This window comes from Lactuca sativa, chromosome 2 (assembly GCF_002870075.4).
Source record: "Lactuca sativa cultivar Salinas chromosome 2, Lsat_Salinas_v11, whole genome shotgun sequence".
Classification (NCBI taxonomy): domain Eukaryota; kingdom Viridiplantae; phylum Streptophyta; class Magnoliopsida; order Asterales; family Asteraceae; genus Lactuca; species Lactuca sativa.
Window position 1 is genome coordinate 113,189,493 of NC_056624.2, and position 16,481 is coordinate 113,205,973.

The following is a 16,481-nucleotide window of genomic DNA, read 5'->3' on the forward strand; positions in this document are numbered from 1 at the left end:
GCGCAGGACTCACGATAAGCTCGAACCTCAAAGTGAGCGGTGTATTTTCATCGGCTACCTGCAGAAGTCTTTTGGATATCTTTTCTACAGACCGAGTGACAATGTGTCTTCGTTGTAAGGAGAGGAGTCTTTCGTGAGAGAGAACTTATATTCCAAGGGGACAGTGGGAGGCAAATTGACCTTGAAGAACTTCAAGATTTAAGCGGTGAGGGAACCTCAAACACTAGCGGTCAACCTGAGAAGGAAACTCCTGTTGAGCCGGTTGACGAGTCTGTGCCTCTGAGGCGTTCTGGTAGAGTTAGAGTTCCACCTGAGTTTTATGGTTTCCATATTACTATAAAAGGTGATACATTTGTCAGTGATAGCACAATGGTAAATTTGGATGAACCTAACAACTACAAGGAAGCCATGGCAGGCCCCGAGTCTGCTAATGGAAAGAGGCTATGGACAGCGAGATTTAGTCTATTTATGACAATCATGTTTGGAACTTGGTTGAAAATGTACCGAGTCGTAAGACAATCGGGTGCAAATGGATCTTTAAGAAGAAGACCGACATGGATGGGAAAGTACACACATATAAGGCACGACTGGTTGCGAAGGGCTTTACTCAAACTCCAGATGTTGATTATGACGAGACCTGCTTACCAGTAGCAAAGATTAAAACTATTAGGGTTATGGTAGCCGTTGCTACATTTCATGACTATGAAATATGTAAAATGGATGTCAATACTGCTTTCCTTAATGAAAAGTTGGTTGAGGATGTTTACATGAGTCAGCCATAGGTTTTTGTCGATGCTAAGTACCCTAATAGAGTGTGTAATCTTGAGAAATCCATTTATGACTGAAACAAGCATCTCACGAATGGAATCTTTTTTTGGATGAGAAAGTTAAAGAGTTTGGTTTTTCGAGAAGTGAGGATGAGTCCTGTGTATATGTCAAAGCTAGTGGGAGTATATTTAAATTTTTGGTGTTGTATGTGGATAACATACTACTCATAGGAAATGACATCCCAACCTTACAGGAGGTTAAGTCCTGGCTTGGGAAGTGTTTTGCTACGAAGGACCTTGGGGAAGCTGCCTATATTCTTGGGATAAGGATATTGAGTGACAGTAGTAAGAGACTAATTGGACTTAGTCAAACTACCTACTTGGACAAAGTGTTGAATAGGTTCAACATGCATAATTCCAAGAGAGGTGACTTACCGATCCAGAGCAATGCCAAACTGAGTAAAACTCAGAGTCCGACTACGGAGGCTGAGATGAATGAAATGAGTCGATTACCATATGCTTTCGCTGTTGGCTCGATCATGTATCCTATGACTTGTCCTCGCCCTGATGTGGCATTTTCTTTGAGCATGGTCAGCAGATATCAAGGGAATCCTGGAAAGGCTCACTGGATTGTGGTGAAAAACATTATCAAGTACCTGCAGAGGACTAAGGATTGGGTCCTTACCCTTGGTAGGAGTGATGAATTGAGAGTGGTGGGGTATAGTGACGCCAACTTTAAAACCGATAGAGATAAGTTTTGCTCTCAATCAGGCTGGGTGTTTACCGTGAATGGAGGAGCAATTACTTGGAAAAGTTCCAAGAAGGAGACTGCAGCTGATTCAACATGCGAATCAGAGTACATATAAGGAAGCGAAGTGAAGAAGGAGGGGATATGGCTGAAGAACTTCATCGGAGACCTTGGAGTTGTACTAGCTATAAAGGCGCCTGTGGGATTTTCTATGATAGTGATAGTGTGGTTTCCGTAGACAAGGAACCAAGGGATCATGGTAGGTCTAGACACATCGAGAGGAAATATCACTGCATAAGACACAAGATAGAAGAAGTACTCCTCGTGGTAAAGAGGATATCATCAGATGAGAACCCAGCAGATCCCCTCACGAAGGGAATGAGTACAGTTAAGCATTTACAGTATGCGAGGCGCATTGGGCTGAGGGATGATATTAGTTTTAATGATTAGATAGCTATTTCGAAAGTTGTAATAGATAAAATGTAATTGACATTTGAGGATTAAATAAAAGGTGCTTTTTATTTACTAGTATGGTATGGTCTCACGTTGGTTCTTTACAATTGTTTCATTTTGCATGTTTTGACTTCCAGAATAATTGGATTATTCAAACCATCCACAGTCGATCATACATTGGAAGTAGGTATTGAAGCAATACTGTCATAAATTTGGCTTGTAGATTTTCATAAATGGTTAGACATTGCTATGACATTCATGATGCTCATAAGGTCTGAGTATTGGATTCAACCTTCGCTTACTTGTATCACTTCATGGAATTTATCTCGAGTGATCGTGAGATGATAATATCATATAATCATCAAACCTAGATATATGAGTTGTTGACTATGAGTTGGTCGTACATTGACAGTACGAAAATGCATTGGTAACTCGATGTTATAAAATGTGTTGTTGTGTATAGTTTAATGAATAGTTAGTACAAGGATATATTGTCGAAGTTTATTGGTTCCTTTTAGTCCTTATAGAATTAAAAGGGATATCTTCGGCCCCTCGATGATTTTTTTTACTTATGGACAGGGCCCGATCAGAACTAAACTCATGTGTTCGATTAAGTTCTATGTCAAACGAATCAGAAATCGGGAAACAAACTGTTAGACAATAAGCTTAACTGTGTTCTGTGTGTTTGTATGACTGATCTTTTGAGAACAGAGGATTCTATGATCACTTATCTAAAATGGTACGTCTAAGTTCGACAAAGGCATTTAAGAGCCACGATTGCTAGTCGGATCCTGAAGTTATACTTACAACTATAGTTATTAGACTTATCCAAGTGGGAGACTGTTAGATAAGGTATCTAAGTCCATCACTATATTTGCTATGTACTTGACCCGAGAGTAGCATAGTCCATTTAGGTTGCATTTCACCGGAACAATTTTTAAGGATGGAATTTTGAGAAGAGCTTATTTATGATTTATTAATATACTATAATATCTAATATATTAATATGAAATCATATTATTTAATTAGTACTGGCCAAGAATTAATTTGGAATTAATTTTGTGATCAAAAGAGACTAATTAAATATATGGGGATTGGTTGTGTAAATCATTCATTCTTATAAAGTGGGCTAATGATCAATGATTCCTTATGTTGGGCTAAACCCATGTGGTGGCCCATAGATACTACATGGAGGTTAAAACCCACGGAGCATGAGGAATGTGTAAAGTCATGCATATTAGGGTTTGCATGGTGTAACCCTAATGTAGCCACAATATATAAGAAACCCTTTGGTTCATGAAATTGGCACCTAGAGTTCTTGAAAGAGTGCTAGCCGATTTTGAGTGCATACTATCTCCTCTCAAGTTCTTCTAATTGTTGGTGGTGATTTGTGGTTCCATTTAAGGCATTCACATTATTGGTGCTAGGCTATTAAAGCTTCAAGGTTTCAACTACACCAACAGGTATGTTATGTAACTAGTTTTTTTGTAGTATATATACTTCATAGTATGCTAGTTAGGATGATGGTTTGGAAACTTTGAAAGTTTGCATGTATATTAGAAAAAACATAGATCCAAAGCATCTAGGGTTGCATGTACACCATAGGAGTATTAGAATGCTCAAAACCTTCAAATATGTCAACATAATAGGGTACAAACCTCATGTCGTGTGCTAGTGAAAATAGGATTATTCTTGATTAGTTCTTGAAACTATTCAAGATCATTAAGACTCCACTGACCTCTTGACATATAAGATTCTCTTGTCAAGAAACATTCCTTGACAAACAAATATTCAAGAGTTAGTGTAGATCCTTATCAACAGTAACACTTCACACAATTGATTTAGTTGGTCTTTGTTTTATCCACAACATCACAACTACCAAATTGAATGTGTTGTAAACCTACTTAAGATATGTCACTCAAGTCATAATCTTGGAGAATAACTCTAAGACTCGATTTTGGAATGAAGTATGATTTACCTTAATTGATTTAACCATTTCAACAATTCCCGATTCCTCTTCTTAGCCATACAAGTGTACTAAGGTGTACTCAGAGGAGCAATTGTGATATGGTTTTCATAGTCATTAGAATGATCATAAAACACGATACTAAAGTATTCTCATTTCCTTTCAGATTGGAGAAACTGTTATCTTTTTTCCCAATTTGATTCTTCTTATTTGTTCTACTATACATTGAAACTTTTTCAATGGTTCAGAATTACACTTAATATTGTAAGTATAACCATATTTACTCAACTTTTAGTAAACCATAACGAATAGTCTTATCATTCTTTGTGGTGGACCTGACCAGTTCACAACCAAGTGTACCTGATCCTCTAGTCCTTCACTTAACTCACATATACATGTGAACTAGGAGTTAGTTTTAATTTCCCAAAGACAAAAGCTCTCATTCATCATACAATACAAGTTGCATGATTCCAAATTTTTTTCCGATTGAAACTTGGGTGATGAGAATCTTTTCTTATTTTGTAAATTTAGACACTACCACAAACGAAGTAATCTAATCCCAATATTGCTAAAATATATATAAACACCAATTTTCACAAATGTCATTGCAAGGAAATATAAAATAAGGTAAAATCAAATTTTTATTTATAAAATGTGCGGAAAAACTTTTCCTTACAATGAAATTACAAATGAAAACTATGTTACTAAATATTTCTAAGCAATCTATCATAACTCCCAAGCAACAGCTAAAAAAATCCGATCAGCGACCAGACTCAGCTTGCTCTTCTTTTAATGTTCCTTTCTTTTAATCGCTCCAACAAAACATCAAAATGTAATTTCATTACATCATGTATTAAGAATCTCCAAATAGGAACTTAATAGAGTTAGATAGTGGACTTACCTGAAGCAGAGTCAAACTTTTTGACTTTACCATCCTTATGGTCCTTCAGGTAGATACGAAAACTTCACATCCAATGCCCCTTTTCTTGGCAGTAGAAGCAAACGGACTCTTTTGGAATGGTACATGAAACAATCTCAGACCTAGCCTCTCTCTTTACCATTTGGTGAAACTAATTGACCATGTCTGATCCCTTTCCATTGGGAAGTGAAGACTTCTCTGGACTTCCCATGTTACCATTGTCAATGTCCTTGGAAGTTTGGGAAGTAGATCTTCCAATCAAATTTGCTTTACCAGTGTGCCAAATCATTGCTGATTCAGCAGCAATAAGCAAATATGTAAGATTGATAATGGACCTGTCGTAGTCTATCATATAGTAGTCTTTAACAAACTTACTATACAACTTGAGAAGTGACTGAAGAATCAAGTCAATAGCGAACTTTCTCGACACAACGACTCTTAACATTCCCAGCCTATCAATGTGTGACTTCATCTCCAAGACATGTGCACACACAAACCTTCCATCTTGGTGTTTTCTTGCCAATAGGGTCTGAGTGACCTTGAACTTTTCAAGTCGACGAACATGTGGGTTTGGCAGAATTATTGGAGGAGGTGGAGGTAGTGAAGTATCATTGCCATTTGCACGATCCACTCGTGGGACATCATCTTCATGAGGAAAGTTATTTCTAAAAGATTCTGGAAGACCATAGTTGTCAGAACTAGACATATATAGGGGGAAAATCCATGTAAGTTGATTTAAGTCCTTAATATAACACCCAAAACGAAATATTAAGGCTAAGACCCAACACAATATTCTACAATTCGGAAGAGGGATTCCGTAATCTAATTGCATAATATTTGAAGGTAGGTAAATGACGATTTACCAATTTCCACCATGAAAAACAAAAATGAATTTTAGGTTGTAAATAAATTGAAATTCCTAGATTCTTTGAGATTCATTTAACTTTTCAAGGGCATGTTTAATCTCGATTATGCCCTTCAATTTTGTGACTGGGATACTAAGGATCACAAACATGGTGTGAATAACTATGTAGATTTGCATGATACACTCAATGTTACAAATCACCTAATCAATGTGCCGTTAACCACACACACTCCATTGATCAATGATTAACACCAAGTTACCCTTTGCCACAGATTGCTAGTCGCAAATTAGTGTGCCGGTTATCCACGCACGCTCCACTAATGACTTAACAAGGTGCAAAGTGAAATTTCATGGGTTACCATAAATTCACATTTTTCCTAAAGTAACTAAGATTGCGAATGTATAAGTGTTTAGTTACTTTTAGTGGGACTTTGAGTCCTATATTACCCGTTCGGCTAACAAACCTCCACCAATCAAGGAAGTGGTGGATGAGAGTGGACACCCATTAAACCACTATTTTATTGGCAGTAACCTCATAACCCCCCCCCCCCCCCCCTTTATAGACCAACTTCGTGAATAAGGCCTACTAATGGTAAGACTGACTTTTTAAAATTATACATGTATAATATATTAAACTTTTACATTTATATAGTATAAGGGTATATTTTAAACATTTAAAACACTTGGTGGTTTGATTTATTAACTAAACTAGACTTTCAATTTAATTAAACCCAAACCATATAATTATGGATTTATTAATACTCTTTAAATTAATCACTTTAATTAACTATTAATAAACTCCATAAAGATGTAATATGAATTATTCAAAACATCAAGGTTGTAAATAAAATTAAAACTATTTAATTTATTATTAAGTTTTGAACCCATGAGTTAAACTTTTGAAAACATTCCAATTAACTTTAGTTTTAGAATTCAATGTCTAAAAAAATTTCAAATTCCAAAACTTGAGGGAAAGTTTTGTAACTCTGGAACTTTTAGAATTCCATAAAAGAGACTTTCCAAGTTCCATAACTTGAGGACAAGTAATGAAACTCTTCAAATCCATTTAAAACAAATCTTATAACCTTTGATGACTCTTGGTTTTCATAAATTAAAGAGTTAATGAATGAGACTTTTCACATCCATAACTTATGGGAGTTTCAAAACTTCTAAGATCTTAACTTTTAAAAAGAATTTTGAGTTCCAAAATTTTATGACAAAACTTGTAACTCCTTAAAACATTTAGATCAAACTTTTAAAAATAATAAAATTAATCATATCATTTTATCTTTTAATGAATTGACCTAATTAAACTTTTGTAGCAAAATGACTCAAATTTTACAAATAACTAGTTTTTCATAAAATCAAGGGATTATCTTAATATTTGGCAATCATCATTTTATTAGATGACGATAATCACTATCATATCAACAAAGTCAAATTATATGAACCAAAACATTTTTTGGTAATGATCCTAATCCAAAACATGCCAAAAAAACCCGAAAAACTGGCAACTGATTACCCAACTCATCGAGTCAGATACTGGAAGCGACTAGTTCATCACTTATGAGTGTGGACCCGACGATTAGCTATGCATCTATATAACAGAAAACTATGCATTGCTCTGATACCACTATTGGGTATTAGGTACTATAACACTCCTATGGTGCACATACAACCCTAATAGCTTTGGATCTAAGTTTTCACTAGTTATACATGCAATAAAAATTTCCAAAGCTTAAAACCTACAACTAGCATACAATATTGGTAATTAAAACATAAAGCTAGTAAGAAGAATACCTCTTTGTTGTAGCTTGTAGACATTGGCCTTTCAAGAGCTTAGCACCCCAAGTGTTGTGCCTTAAACATCATGAACAATTGGCACTACTAGAAAAACAGCCTTTTACGACGTGCAATTTATGATACGCTTTGATTTACGATACGCAAAAGTGTGTAACCTAAAAATAATGTCATCTCTCTATAAATTTTAAGGATCTAGGGCGCGCATTTTTGCGTGCCCTTAAATTAGTGTCTAAAAAGAAAACACGGAAGGCGCCTATAATAAAATGTGTGTCGTCTGAGGACGTCGCTTTATAAATTTTAATAGAAACGCGCGTTCCCTCCTTTAATAGTTATGGTAAAATGAAATCCTAAAAAATTAAAAACCCCACCTTCCTTTTTCTTCCTTTCCCTCTTGCCCTAATTATCAACACTCCTTCCTTCCCCCTCGCCACATTGACTGCCGCCTACTTCTTCCCTCACACTTCCTGGTCGTTGACGTCGATCAAGGCAACACGCCACCAGCCAACAACCTTCACTCTGTCCTTCTCCTTTTCTCTGTAAACCCTAATCCGCCTCCACCACTACCGAATCCCTTTTGTTTATCCTAAAGGAATAACACAACCAAGCTCATATCTCAGATCAAGTACTCCGGCGTGGAGTTAAAAATTAAGGGCCCGCTTCAGATTCACATCCTTGCTGACGTGCAAGTATCATTATCTATGGCTTTTTCAAGGAGTACTCTACCTCAGCTCACCTGTGACCTCGGCTCATCTCTTTCCACCGGCGACCTCGGGCTCACTTCACCTCACCAGAGACTGCAACGATTGCTCAAGTTTACAAACCCTAGATTAGATAAAGCTAAATATTGGTTTACAAGCCCTACTCTATCATGACCTCGACACTCCTCAACAACAATACTAATTGGATCTCCGGAAATGTATAGGGCCTTGGTAGGCCCGTCTGATTCTGTGCTGATAATGATGTTCACTATTAAAGACGCTTCTAAATGGTGGAGTATATTAAATGTCTCTCCTATTTGGCAAGATTGAATATTCTACCTTCTCGCTCTTCTCTATAGCCTCACTGCGATTGTCGCTATGGTGATTTCTCTTTTTGATTTTGTTACAGTTTCCATGATTTGTTGAGTTTCATGTTTTTGTTCCTAGGGTTCGTTTTAGAGCATTACCTTTTTTTCCTATCAGTAAATTGAGAAGTTAAGTTGCTAAATTCGATTGATTCATAACAGATTCTGGTCTCTATATTTACTCTTGTAATAATTGATTAAAATGAGTAGTATGAAGAAGATTACTCATAAATTTCATGATTTTGTGACATCTACAGATGCAATTGATTCGAATTCAGCAAACAGTACAAGACTATGATATCAACAAAAGTATCATCTGCAACATGTATTTCTCGCTATTATTTTGTGTAAAATAGAATAATCGAATTCAGCAAACAATACACTTTTTTTTATGTATTTACCCTTTTGTAGATTCCTGTGAACAAAGTGAAAACATATTCCTTTTTGCTTTTCATTGAGTAATCAAATTGCATTGGTTAACCATAATCTTCACAACCAATGACATCTTTGTCAACCATATTCGGTTCATGAATACTTTTCCTCTACAAATAAAAGATCATCTTCCTCTTTTAGTGACTTTTTCTAGAGAAAATTGTGCTTTTAACATTGTTACATTTTTATATTTCATGTTCCAAAAATTTATCATTTTTTTGGTTCAACAGGTCAAGTTGTGACTGCAGGGTGGGACAAAAAGATAAAATGTTGGGATTGAAGGTCAACAAAGACTCTTACTGCTGTAAATACTGTTAATACAGGGGTCAAATCTATATCACTAAGTGGTCACTTTTCTTTATCCTCTGCATTTAGGGATTTGATATCTTCATCTTGCAGTGCCAAATTCGTTAACTTTGTGATGATGTTTTTTTTATTGTGTAGATTATTTGATTTCAAAGGTGATCAAGGTTCTTCCACAAGAGACTGAGACACTAAGAAAACCAAAATGGGATGCTGTGTTGGTGAGCCAATATCTTTCTGATCTAAGAGAAGTCAAAAAAACAAGGGAAAAAAGAGAGAAGGAACAAGGAAGCTCAGGGTGTTCTTGCAGCTTCAACTGCTGCTGCTGCAGCTTCTTCCAGGATTTCATCTTTCAGGAAAGATACACTTGAAGAATCCGCTCACTATGAGGTAGTTGACTCTCATTCTATTAAAAAAATAGTAGAATTAGATGCAAGAAGTAGCAACATACTTTCATTGATCTGTTTTCATAATGAAATGAAGTTATATTGATTCTTATTTTGTGTTCAGAATAAGTTGAAGATAAAAGCTTTTGGAGGGAGATCTGCAGTTCATTGATTCTTCACCATCAACTTTAGATTACAAAGGGCATTCTAGGGTTTGTGACGTTTGCAGACAGGAGGAAACAGTTTTGAATCCGGTTATTATATGTTCTAGTTGCAAGGTTAGCTTAACCATCAATAATGGAAATGAATAGTTCTAATCTCTTTTTTTATCCTCCTAACTGTATTTTAATATTTTTTTTTCGTAACAGGTTGCAGTTCACATAGATTGTTATCGTAGTATGAAAGATTCTACAGGTCCATGGTTTTGTGACTTATGTGAAGATTCATTGTCTTCTAGAAACAGGGGGGTCCCATCTTTTAGTTACTCAGAGAAAGCGTCTCGTGTAGATTGTAGTGTGAATTGGTTATTTGTTAAGAGAGTCAGTATGTTCATCTTCTTCATCTATACCCCCCCCCCCCCCCGGGTGGGGTTCGCACTGGTTGTGTGTCACCAGATGTTAGTTCAGAATCAGCTACAACTTCCTTAAGAGGAGGATACACAAATAGCTACAAATCATGTAGTGAAACCATCATCCAAAGATCCGATGACAGAGCTTGGATACCAAATTCTTTTCTTTACAAGTAGCTATCTCTATCTTCTGGGATATGCATCTCACAACCATTTGTTTCTATGACCTCTTATGTTTAGAAAATAGAGAAAAGTGGAGCTGCTTGTTTGGATAAACTCGTTATGACAGTATGTGTGATTTCCTTCATAAAAAATCAGTCAATTTTATTGCACCATAACTAACTGTTTCCATCTACCAAATTGTTATCATATCTTGAGAAATATACAATCTTTTATGTAATAGGTAGAAAACTAAATCTCATGCTTATGCCTTTTTGTTGTAAATGACATATTAATTACATGTCTTGTGGTTTATTTTAAGTTATATATAATGATGATGAGATTTTTTATTAATTAACTAGTTGATTGTTCCTGATGCAATTTGATTTTCACTGATTAGGTGCGAAACAAAAGCTGGCAGAATTTATCTCTGAATCGGGTAATATGTGTTGTGCAGATTGTGGAACTCCAGATCTAAAATGGCTGTAAGTCCTAATTTTCAGATGCATTCTTGTAGTTCGACATTTAAAATAAACCCTGTCCTATTTCTTCATAAACTCCATGTTTTGGTGTCCAGATCTGTAAGTTTTGGAGCATTTATATGCATCAAGTGTTCACGAGCACATAGAAGCCTTGGGGTTCACATATCAAAATTAAGCCCTTGTTTCTTAATTTCTCAACTTACAACATCAATTATATACCAAATATTTACAATGAAGTTGACTCCACACTCCACACACAGGTGTTATCAGTGAATCTAGACGAGTTGACACATGAAGCACTCAAACAGTGTCCTTATGCCAAGAAGCACTCAAATAGTGTCCTTATGCCAAGTGTTAGCCATGCATTTCGCAACAGCTGGAAAAAGAAAATCAATGAACACAAACCACCTCCTAAGACTAGCAACTCAATGGTAATTACGAATTTGTTTGTGTTAATTGTTATAATATTATATATATATATATATATATATATATATATATATATATATATATATATATATATATATGTGTGTGTGTGTGTGTGTGTGTGTGTCTGATAATTTGTGTATAGGCAGGTATGATTCCTTCTAGACCTTTAAAACTTCTCAACACTTCTAAGTTTATCTTCTAAAATTCCCATTGCATCAACAGAAAGCCTACAGCCAACAATCCCATCTATACTTCCATCAGAAACCATAAAAGGAAGCTCCCACACAGGCAAAATTAGCCTTGAATTACACAAACAAACCCCTTCACGAGCCCCTGAAAACACCGGTTCAGCTTCTTGTACAACTAAACCCATCAAGGGCAGCTTCACCAGATCCTCAAAAGCCTCAGTAGCTTCATTAACACATAGCAGCAACTTCACCGGATCCAAATCGGTTAAAAAAGTCTTCCAATATTGCCCTTGGTTTGTTGGACTCCAACAATTTAATACATTTCTACTTAGGCCAACTATTTTGAATAACCCGCACTTAAAGGATTGTGATTGCCAAAATGTGTATACACGGGCTTCAATAATAACGCAGGCCAACTGTTTTGAAGATATGGTCAATTGACTTTAAAATTCAAACTACTCCTACCTTTGTATAAGCATAAATAGTCATTAAACTAGTCTTAATACTTTGATTATTTAAACTATCTTTTGAAATGAACATAAACATTAATCATTGGGCCATAGATTTTGATTCAATGAAAAAAGATCCCATACATTCCATGGGTCCATGGGCCCATTAAATATCCTAAACAGGGCCTATAAAAAATAAAGACAAAGTTCATTCAATTATTTATAAAAGTACTAAATAGAAGCATTATGTTGTGTGCAGAGAAATAATGCAACCTGTAAGATTCTCACCTGCATTTCAGTGAGGTCATTTCCTTTTTCTTTTTGTCTGATTGTGTTTTTTTATTTTAGTTTCAGTACTTAACTAATAATTTTCTTTTTATTATGTTTCCCTTTCTTCTTCATTTTTTTTATAAGTTTTGGGTTCTATTTGATATGATGGAATGGAATGAGCATAGTAATGGAATAGATTGTTACATTCCAGTATCATGTTTGGATTGATTGATAAAATGGAATGAGACGTTCAAACATGTTTTTTGTTATGTACAGTTAGATAAGTAAATGGATATAAATTGGCAGATAAAGAAAAAAAATTATTATTTTATAAAATTAAACTTTATTCAGTTAAGGACTTATTGTTTTGTTGTGTTTTGCCGATAATTCATGATTTAGATCATCTAGCCACAGAGGTTTGTGGGAACTACATCGAACACATGTTAAATATTCTGAATTCATGCTCTACCCAAGTTGTTGACATTGTTAAAAATAGCATCTTACAAGGGGGACAATCTCTTAAAGATCTTTTCCCTTCTGTCATTGATTCAATCATTGAAACATTAGTTGGAAAGTCAAATGAGGTACATTTTTTTAAAAAACTTTTTTTTTGCAACATCATTCATCGCTAATAAAAAAACATTCTTTGATACATAATTACAGGAACTGAAACAACTACACGGGATAGTTGCTGCTTACAGAATGACCAAAAAACCACCTCCTGTGAGACATTCCCATTATGACTCGGGGGTGTTGCGTGTCACACCCCGAAAACCGAAGGTGGAAACATTTCCGGGGTTGACTCCACGTTGAGTATCAAATCCAATGTACATAGTAAGTAAAGTGAAACAAACATTACATTACATATAGAAAAGTTTTACATTGTTTCAAAAGTAAAGTTATACAGTTGTGATACATAGTATAAAATAACAAAACGAGCGTAACTTCGGAGCACTCCATCCTGAACAAAAATGATCTTCGGGTACCTGTTCTATCAATGACCTGAGAACACAAGCAGTTTAAAAATCAGCATAACGTTGGTGATTTCATAAGTGGTTTTTGTTTGTGAAATGTTCATGTTTCCTTTCTGTTCCTGAAAATGTAACACACGCCAAGAAAATCCCACATTTTCTTAAAAAGTTGGTTGTTGTTTCACATTATGTAAAGTAAAGTTGTACACTGAAAACACATTTACCCTTGTGAAAAATGTACATTTAGGTTATTTGTTTTGTTATACTGTTCTGGTTATGTACCAATGGATTCCTAGGAAAGTCCCATACTTTCCTGATTGCATACTACCAATTGTAAAAGATCTAAGGTTATCCAGTTTGTTACACTTTTCTAGTTATGTAAATGTTTCCCCAGGAAGGTCCCATACCTTCCTAATTGTATGTTACCATATGAAAAAGATGTAAAAGATGTATTCCTGTTAACGTGGTTATGTTCAATGTTTCCGCAGGAAAGTCTCATACGTTCCTGAATGTTGGTTATCAATGTAAAAGATGTATACTGAAACCTGGTTATCTTGTGAAGTGTATAAAGTTGTTCATTATTACTATAAGTAAATCTCTGTTATCCTAATTACGAGTTCCATAACCATACGATAGACTAGATATGGCAATAAGTAGTCCACATCACCTTATGACTTTCGTCACCCTTGAACCATTTCGGTTCGGCTGTAGCTAGCAGCCAGGTGTGGGGTAGTCAGCCCCGTATAGATCTATACACTCAAGTCACACTCTCTAAATCCCAGAGATTCTGGTTACGGGTGTAGTCCTACACTCGTGTATCTCTGTGGAGTGTTCGCCGAGGACGTGTCTCCAATCATACATGAATAACAAATTTACTAGTAATAATATGATAGTCCTCCACTCGCGTATCTCTGTGGAGTGTTACCGAGGACAAACAGTGTACAAGTTTCATGTTCATATGTTCTAATGTCATGCTTTTAACTGATAAAATGTGGAAAACTGTTTGTGAAGTATATAAAACATAACAGTTTATAAAACCCATCTCGACGGTAAACGTTTCGGTTAAAGGTACAAGTTTCATGTTCATATGTTCTTTCTCACCGTTCGCCATCTCGACGGTAAACGTTTCGGTTAAAGGTTGGGAATTATGTTTTAGGTTATGTTTGAATGCATGACTAATAAAGCTCCTCTCAGCACCCGAATCGAAAAGAATATTAGCATATAAGTTGTCCAGAAGGAACGTACCCGATACAACAGTGGGATCAGCGACCGCTTCCTCCTGTCCTATGGCTAGGACTCTTCCGGTGTTATTGGCTGTAGACTTCTTGGGGCAGTTCCTTTTAAAGTGCCCAGCTTCACCACAGTTGTAGTAGGCTTGACCAACGCCTGCTCCCGAAGATTGATTGGCCGATTGGGCCGGAGCTTTGCAGAATCGAACGGTGTGCCCCTTCTTACCACAATTGGTACACGACAGTTCTCGGCAGGGGCCAGGGTTGTGGTGATACTTGCACTTGTCACAGAGGGGAAGATTACCAGCATACCGGCTGGTAGTAGTTGGAGCTGTGGATCCCACAACAGAAGCAGCAGCAACGGGGGTAGTAGCAGCATGGACTGCTACTGTTTGTTGTCTTTTGGAGGATCCTTGGGAAGATTGACCCTTCTTCTTCTTCCAGAACTTTCTCTTCTCACCACTGATTTTAGTCGACTCAGGAGCGGCGGTGGTTTCCTCGACATCATCGCTATGATCAATTAGGGTTTGGGCTAAAGTCTTGGCACTATCATAGGTATCTGGACGAGCAGCTAAGACATGACCCTTTGTTGGTTGAGTTAACCCCCAAATGAACCTCTCAATCTTTTTACTTTCAGGGGTGACTAGTCCCGGGCAGAGAAGTGCGAGATCATCGAATTGGGAAGTGTATGCAGCAATGTCGGAACCTTTCATCTTCAGATTCCAGAGCTCGTGCTCTAGTTTCTACATTTCACCACGGGGACAGTATTCGGCAAGGAGGAGTTCCTTCATGGCTTCCCAGCCCATGGTGTTGGCTACAGGTAGGGTCAAGGATTTGACTCGGCCGTTCCACCAAGTCAAGGCTTTATCACTGAAGGTACAGGCTGCAAATTTGACTTTATCGGACTCAGCACAGGCACAGATTTCGAATATGGATTCAATTTTCTCGAACCATCGGGATAAGGAAATGACACCACCAGTGCCATCGAAGGATGAAGGCTTCGCGTTCATGAAATCCTTGTAGGAACCCTCCTTTCGGTGTTCCTGATTACTTTCTTGATTTTGATTGCTACCTCCTGAACCACCGGAACCACCGGTGTTCAGTTCGGACATGGCAGCTGCCACTGTGGCGGTAACAGCTGTCTGGAATAACACGGGATCAATTTCAGGAGGAGCTGGTGGCGGAGGGTTGTTGGTCTTTGAGCTGGGTCTCTTTCTGGGAGGCATCTTGATCTAATAAGATCAAGAAAGAGAGGATGATAAGTCCTCTGAATTGAATCGAGAGATATGCCATATATTTATTCCAAATAAGCGATAAAGCAGGAAAGAGTTATCAAAGCAGGTAAACTATCGCTAATGGAATGATCAAGGATCTATACATGAACGAGGATTTCTACAAATAATTGGCTCGATAAATACTCCCATAGTATTTCATGATTCGTTACTACATTGGCGCGATGTTTGTGGTATTAGGGTAAGTTTTGGGCATGCCTCATACCACAGTCACTCCCAAGCACATGTTGGTCGTGTCTCGAATGAATATAGTTAGCCAGACTATATTGATCCTAGACACGACTACATAACTGCCCAGGTTTAGCCACAGTATACAACACCCATTTACTTATGTTTTGTTCTACTTGTATTTACGAATCTCGACGGCTCGGTATACTTATATATTTTTGAAAATAATTATAGTTTGAAGATACTTTTAATTCAGAGCACTTAGGCCCTTTAGTGTTTATAGTTTTTTATACCATGTAAGGTTTGGTATACTTTATTCACTATAAAACAAGGGCTCTGATACCAATCTGTCACACCCTGAAAACCGAAGGCGGAAACATTTCCGGGGTTGACTCCACGTTGAGTATCAAATCCAATGTACATAGTAAGTAAAGTGAAACAAACATTACATTACATATAGAAAAGTTTTACATTGTTTCAAAAGTAAAGTTATACAGTTGTGATACATAGTATAAAATAACAAAACGAGCGGATCTTCGGAGCACTCCATCCTGAACAAAAATGATCTTCG

The 16,481-nt window shown here is 36.7% G+C and overlaps 1 protein-coding gene across 6 annotated transcripts; it reads left to right on the forward strand.

Annotated features, from left to right (window-relative positions):
• The first annotated feature begins 7,900 nt into the window (after positions 1-7,900).
• LOC111882092 (conserved oligomeric Golgi complex subunit 2-like) lies at positions 7,901-13,472 on the forward strand. 6 transcript variants are annotated; one of them, XR_006188063.2, is made up of 12 exons: positions 7,901-8,600; positions 8,842-8,909; positions 9,247-9,363; positions 9,461-9,709; positions 9,830-9,983; positions 10,074-10,561; positions 10,833-10,917; positions 11,010-11,345; positions 12,240-12,283; positions 12,650-12,834; positions 12,914-13,084; positions 13,171-13,472. XR_006188063.2 is itself a non-coding variant. In XM_042899149.2 (2 exons), exons 1-2 carry the CDS (start codon positions 12,691-12,693, stop codon positions 13,061-13,063), a joined length of 294 nt encoding a protein of 97 aa, XP_042755083.1. In that variant the 5' UTR covers positions 12,304-12,690; the 3' UTR covers positions 13,064-13,472. The 6 variants fall into 6 exon arrangements, 1 of the variants encoding a protein (XP_042755083.1); XR_002847042.3 differs by having other exon boundaries at positions 12,914-13,472; XR_002847046.3 differs by having other exon boundaries at positions 9,247-9,298; positions 12,914-13,472.
• The last annotated feature ends 3,009 nt before the right edge of the window (positions 13,473-16,481 follow it).

What these genes read in the sequence shown, in the direction of transcription:
- LOC111882092 (XM_042899149.2), top strand. Translation starts at nt 12,691, where the DNA reads ATGTTAAATATTCTGAATTCATGCTCTACCCAAGTTGTTGACATTGTT. An exon ending in TAGTTGGAAAGTCAAATGAG is followed by an intron (nt 12,835 to 12,913) that starts GTACATTTTTTT and finishes ACATAATTACAG; the next exon opens with GAACTGAAACAACTACACGG.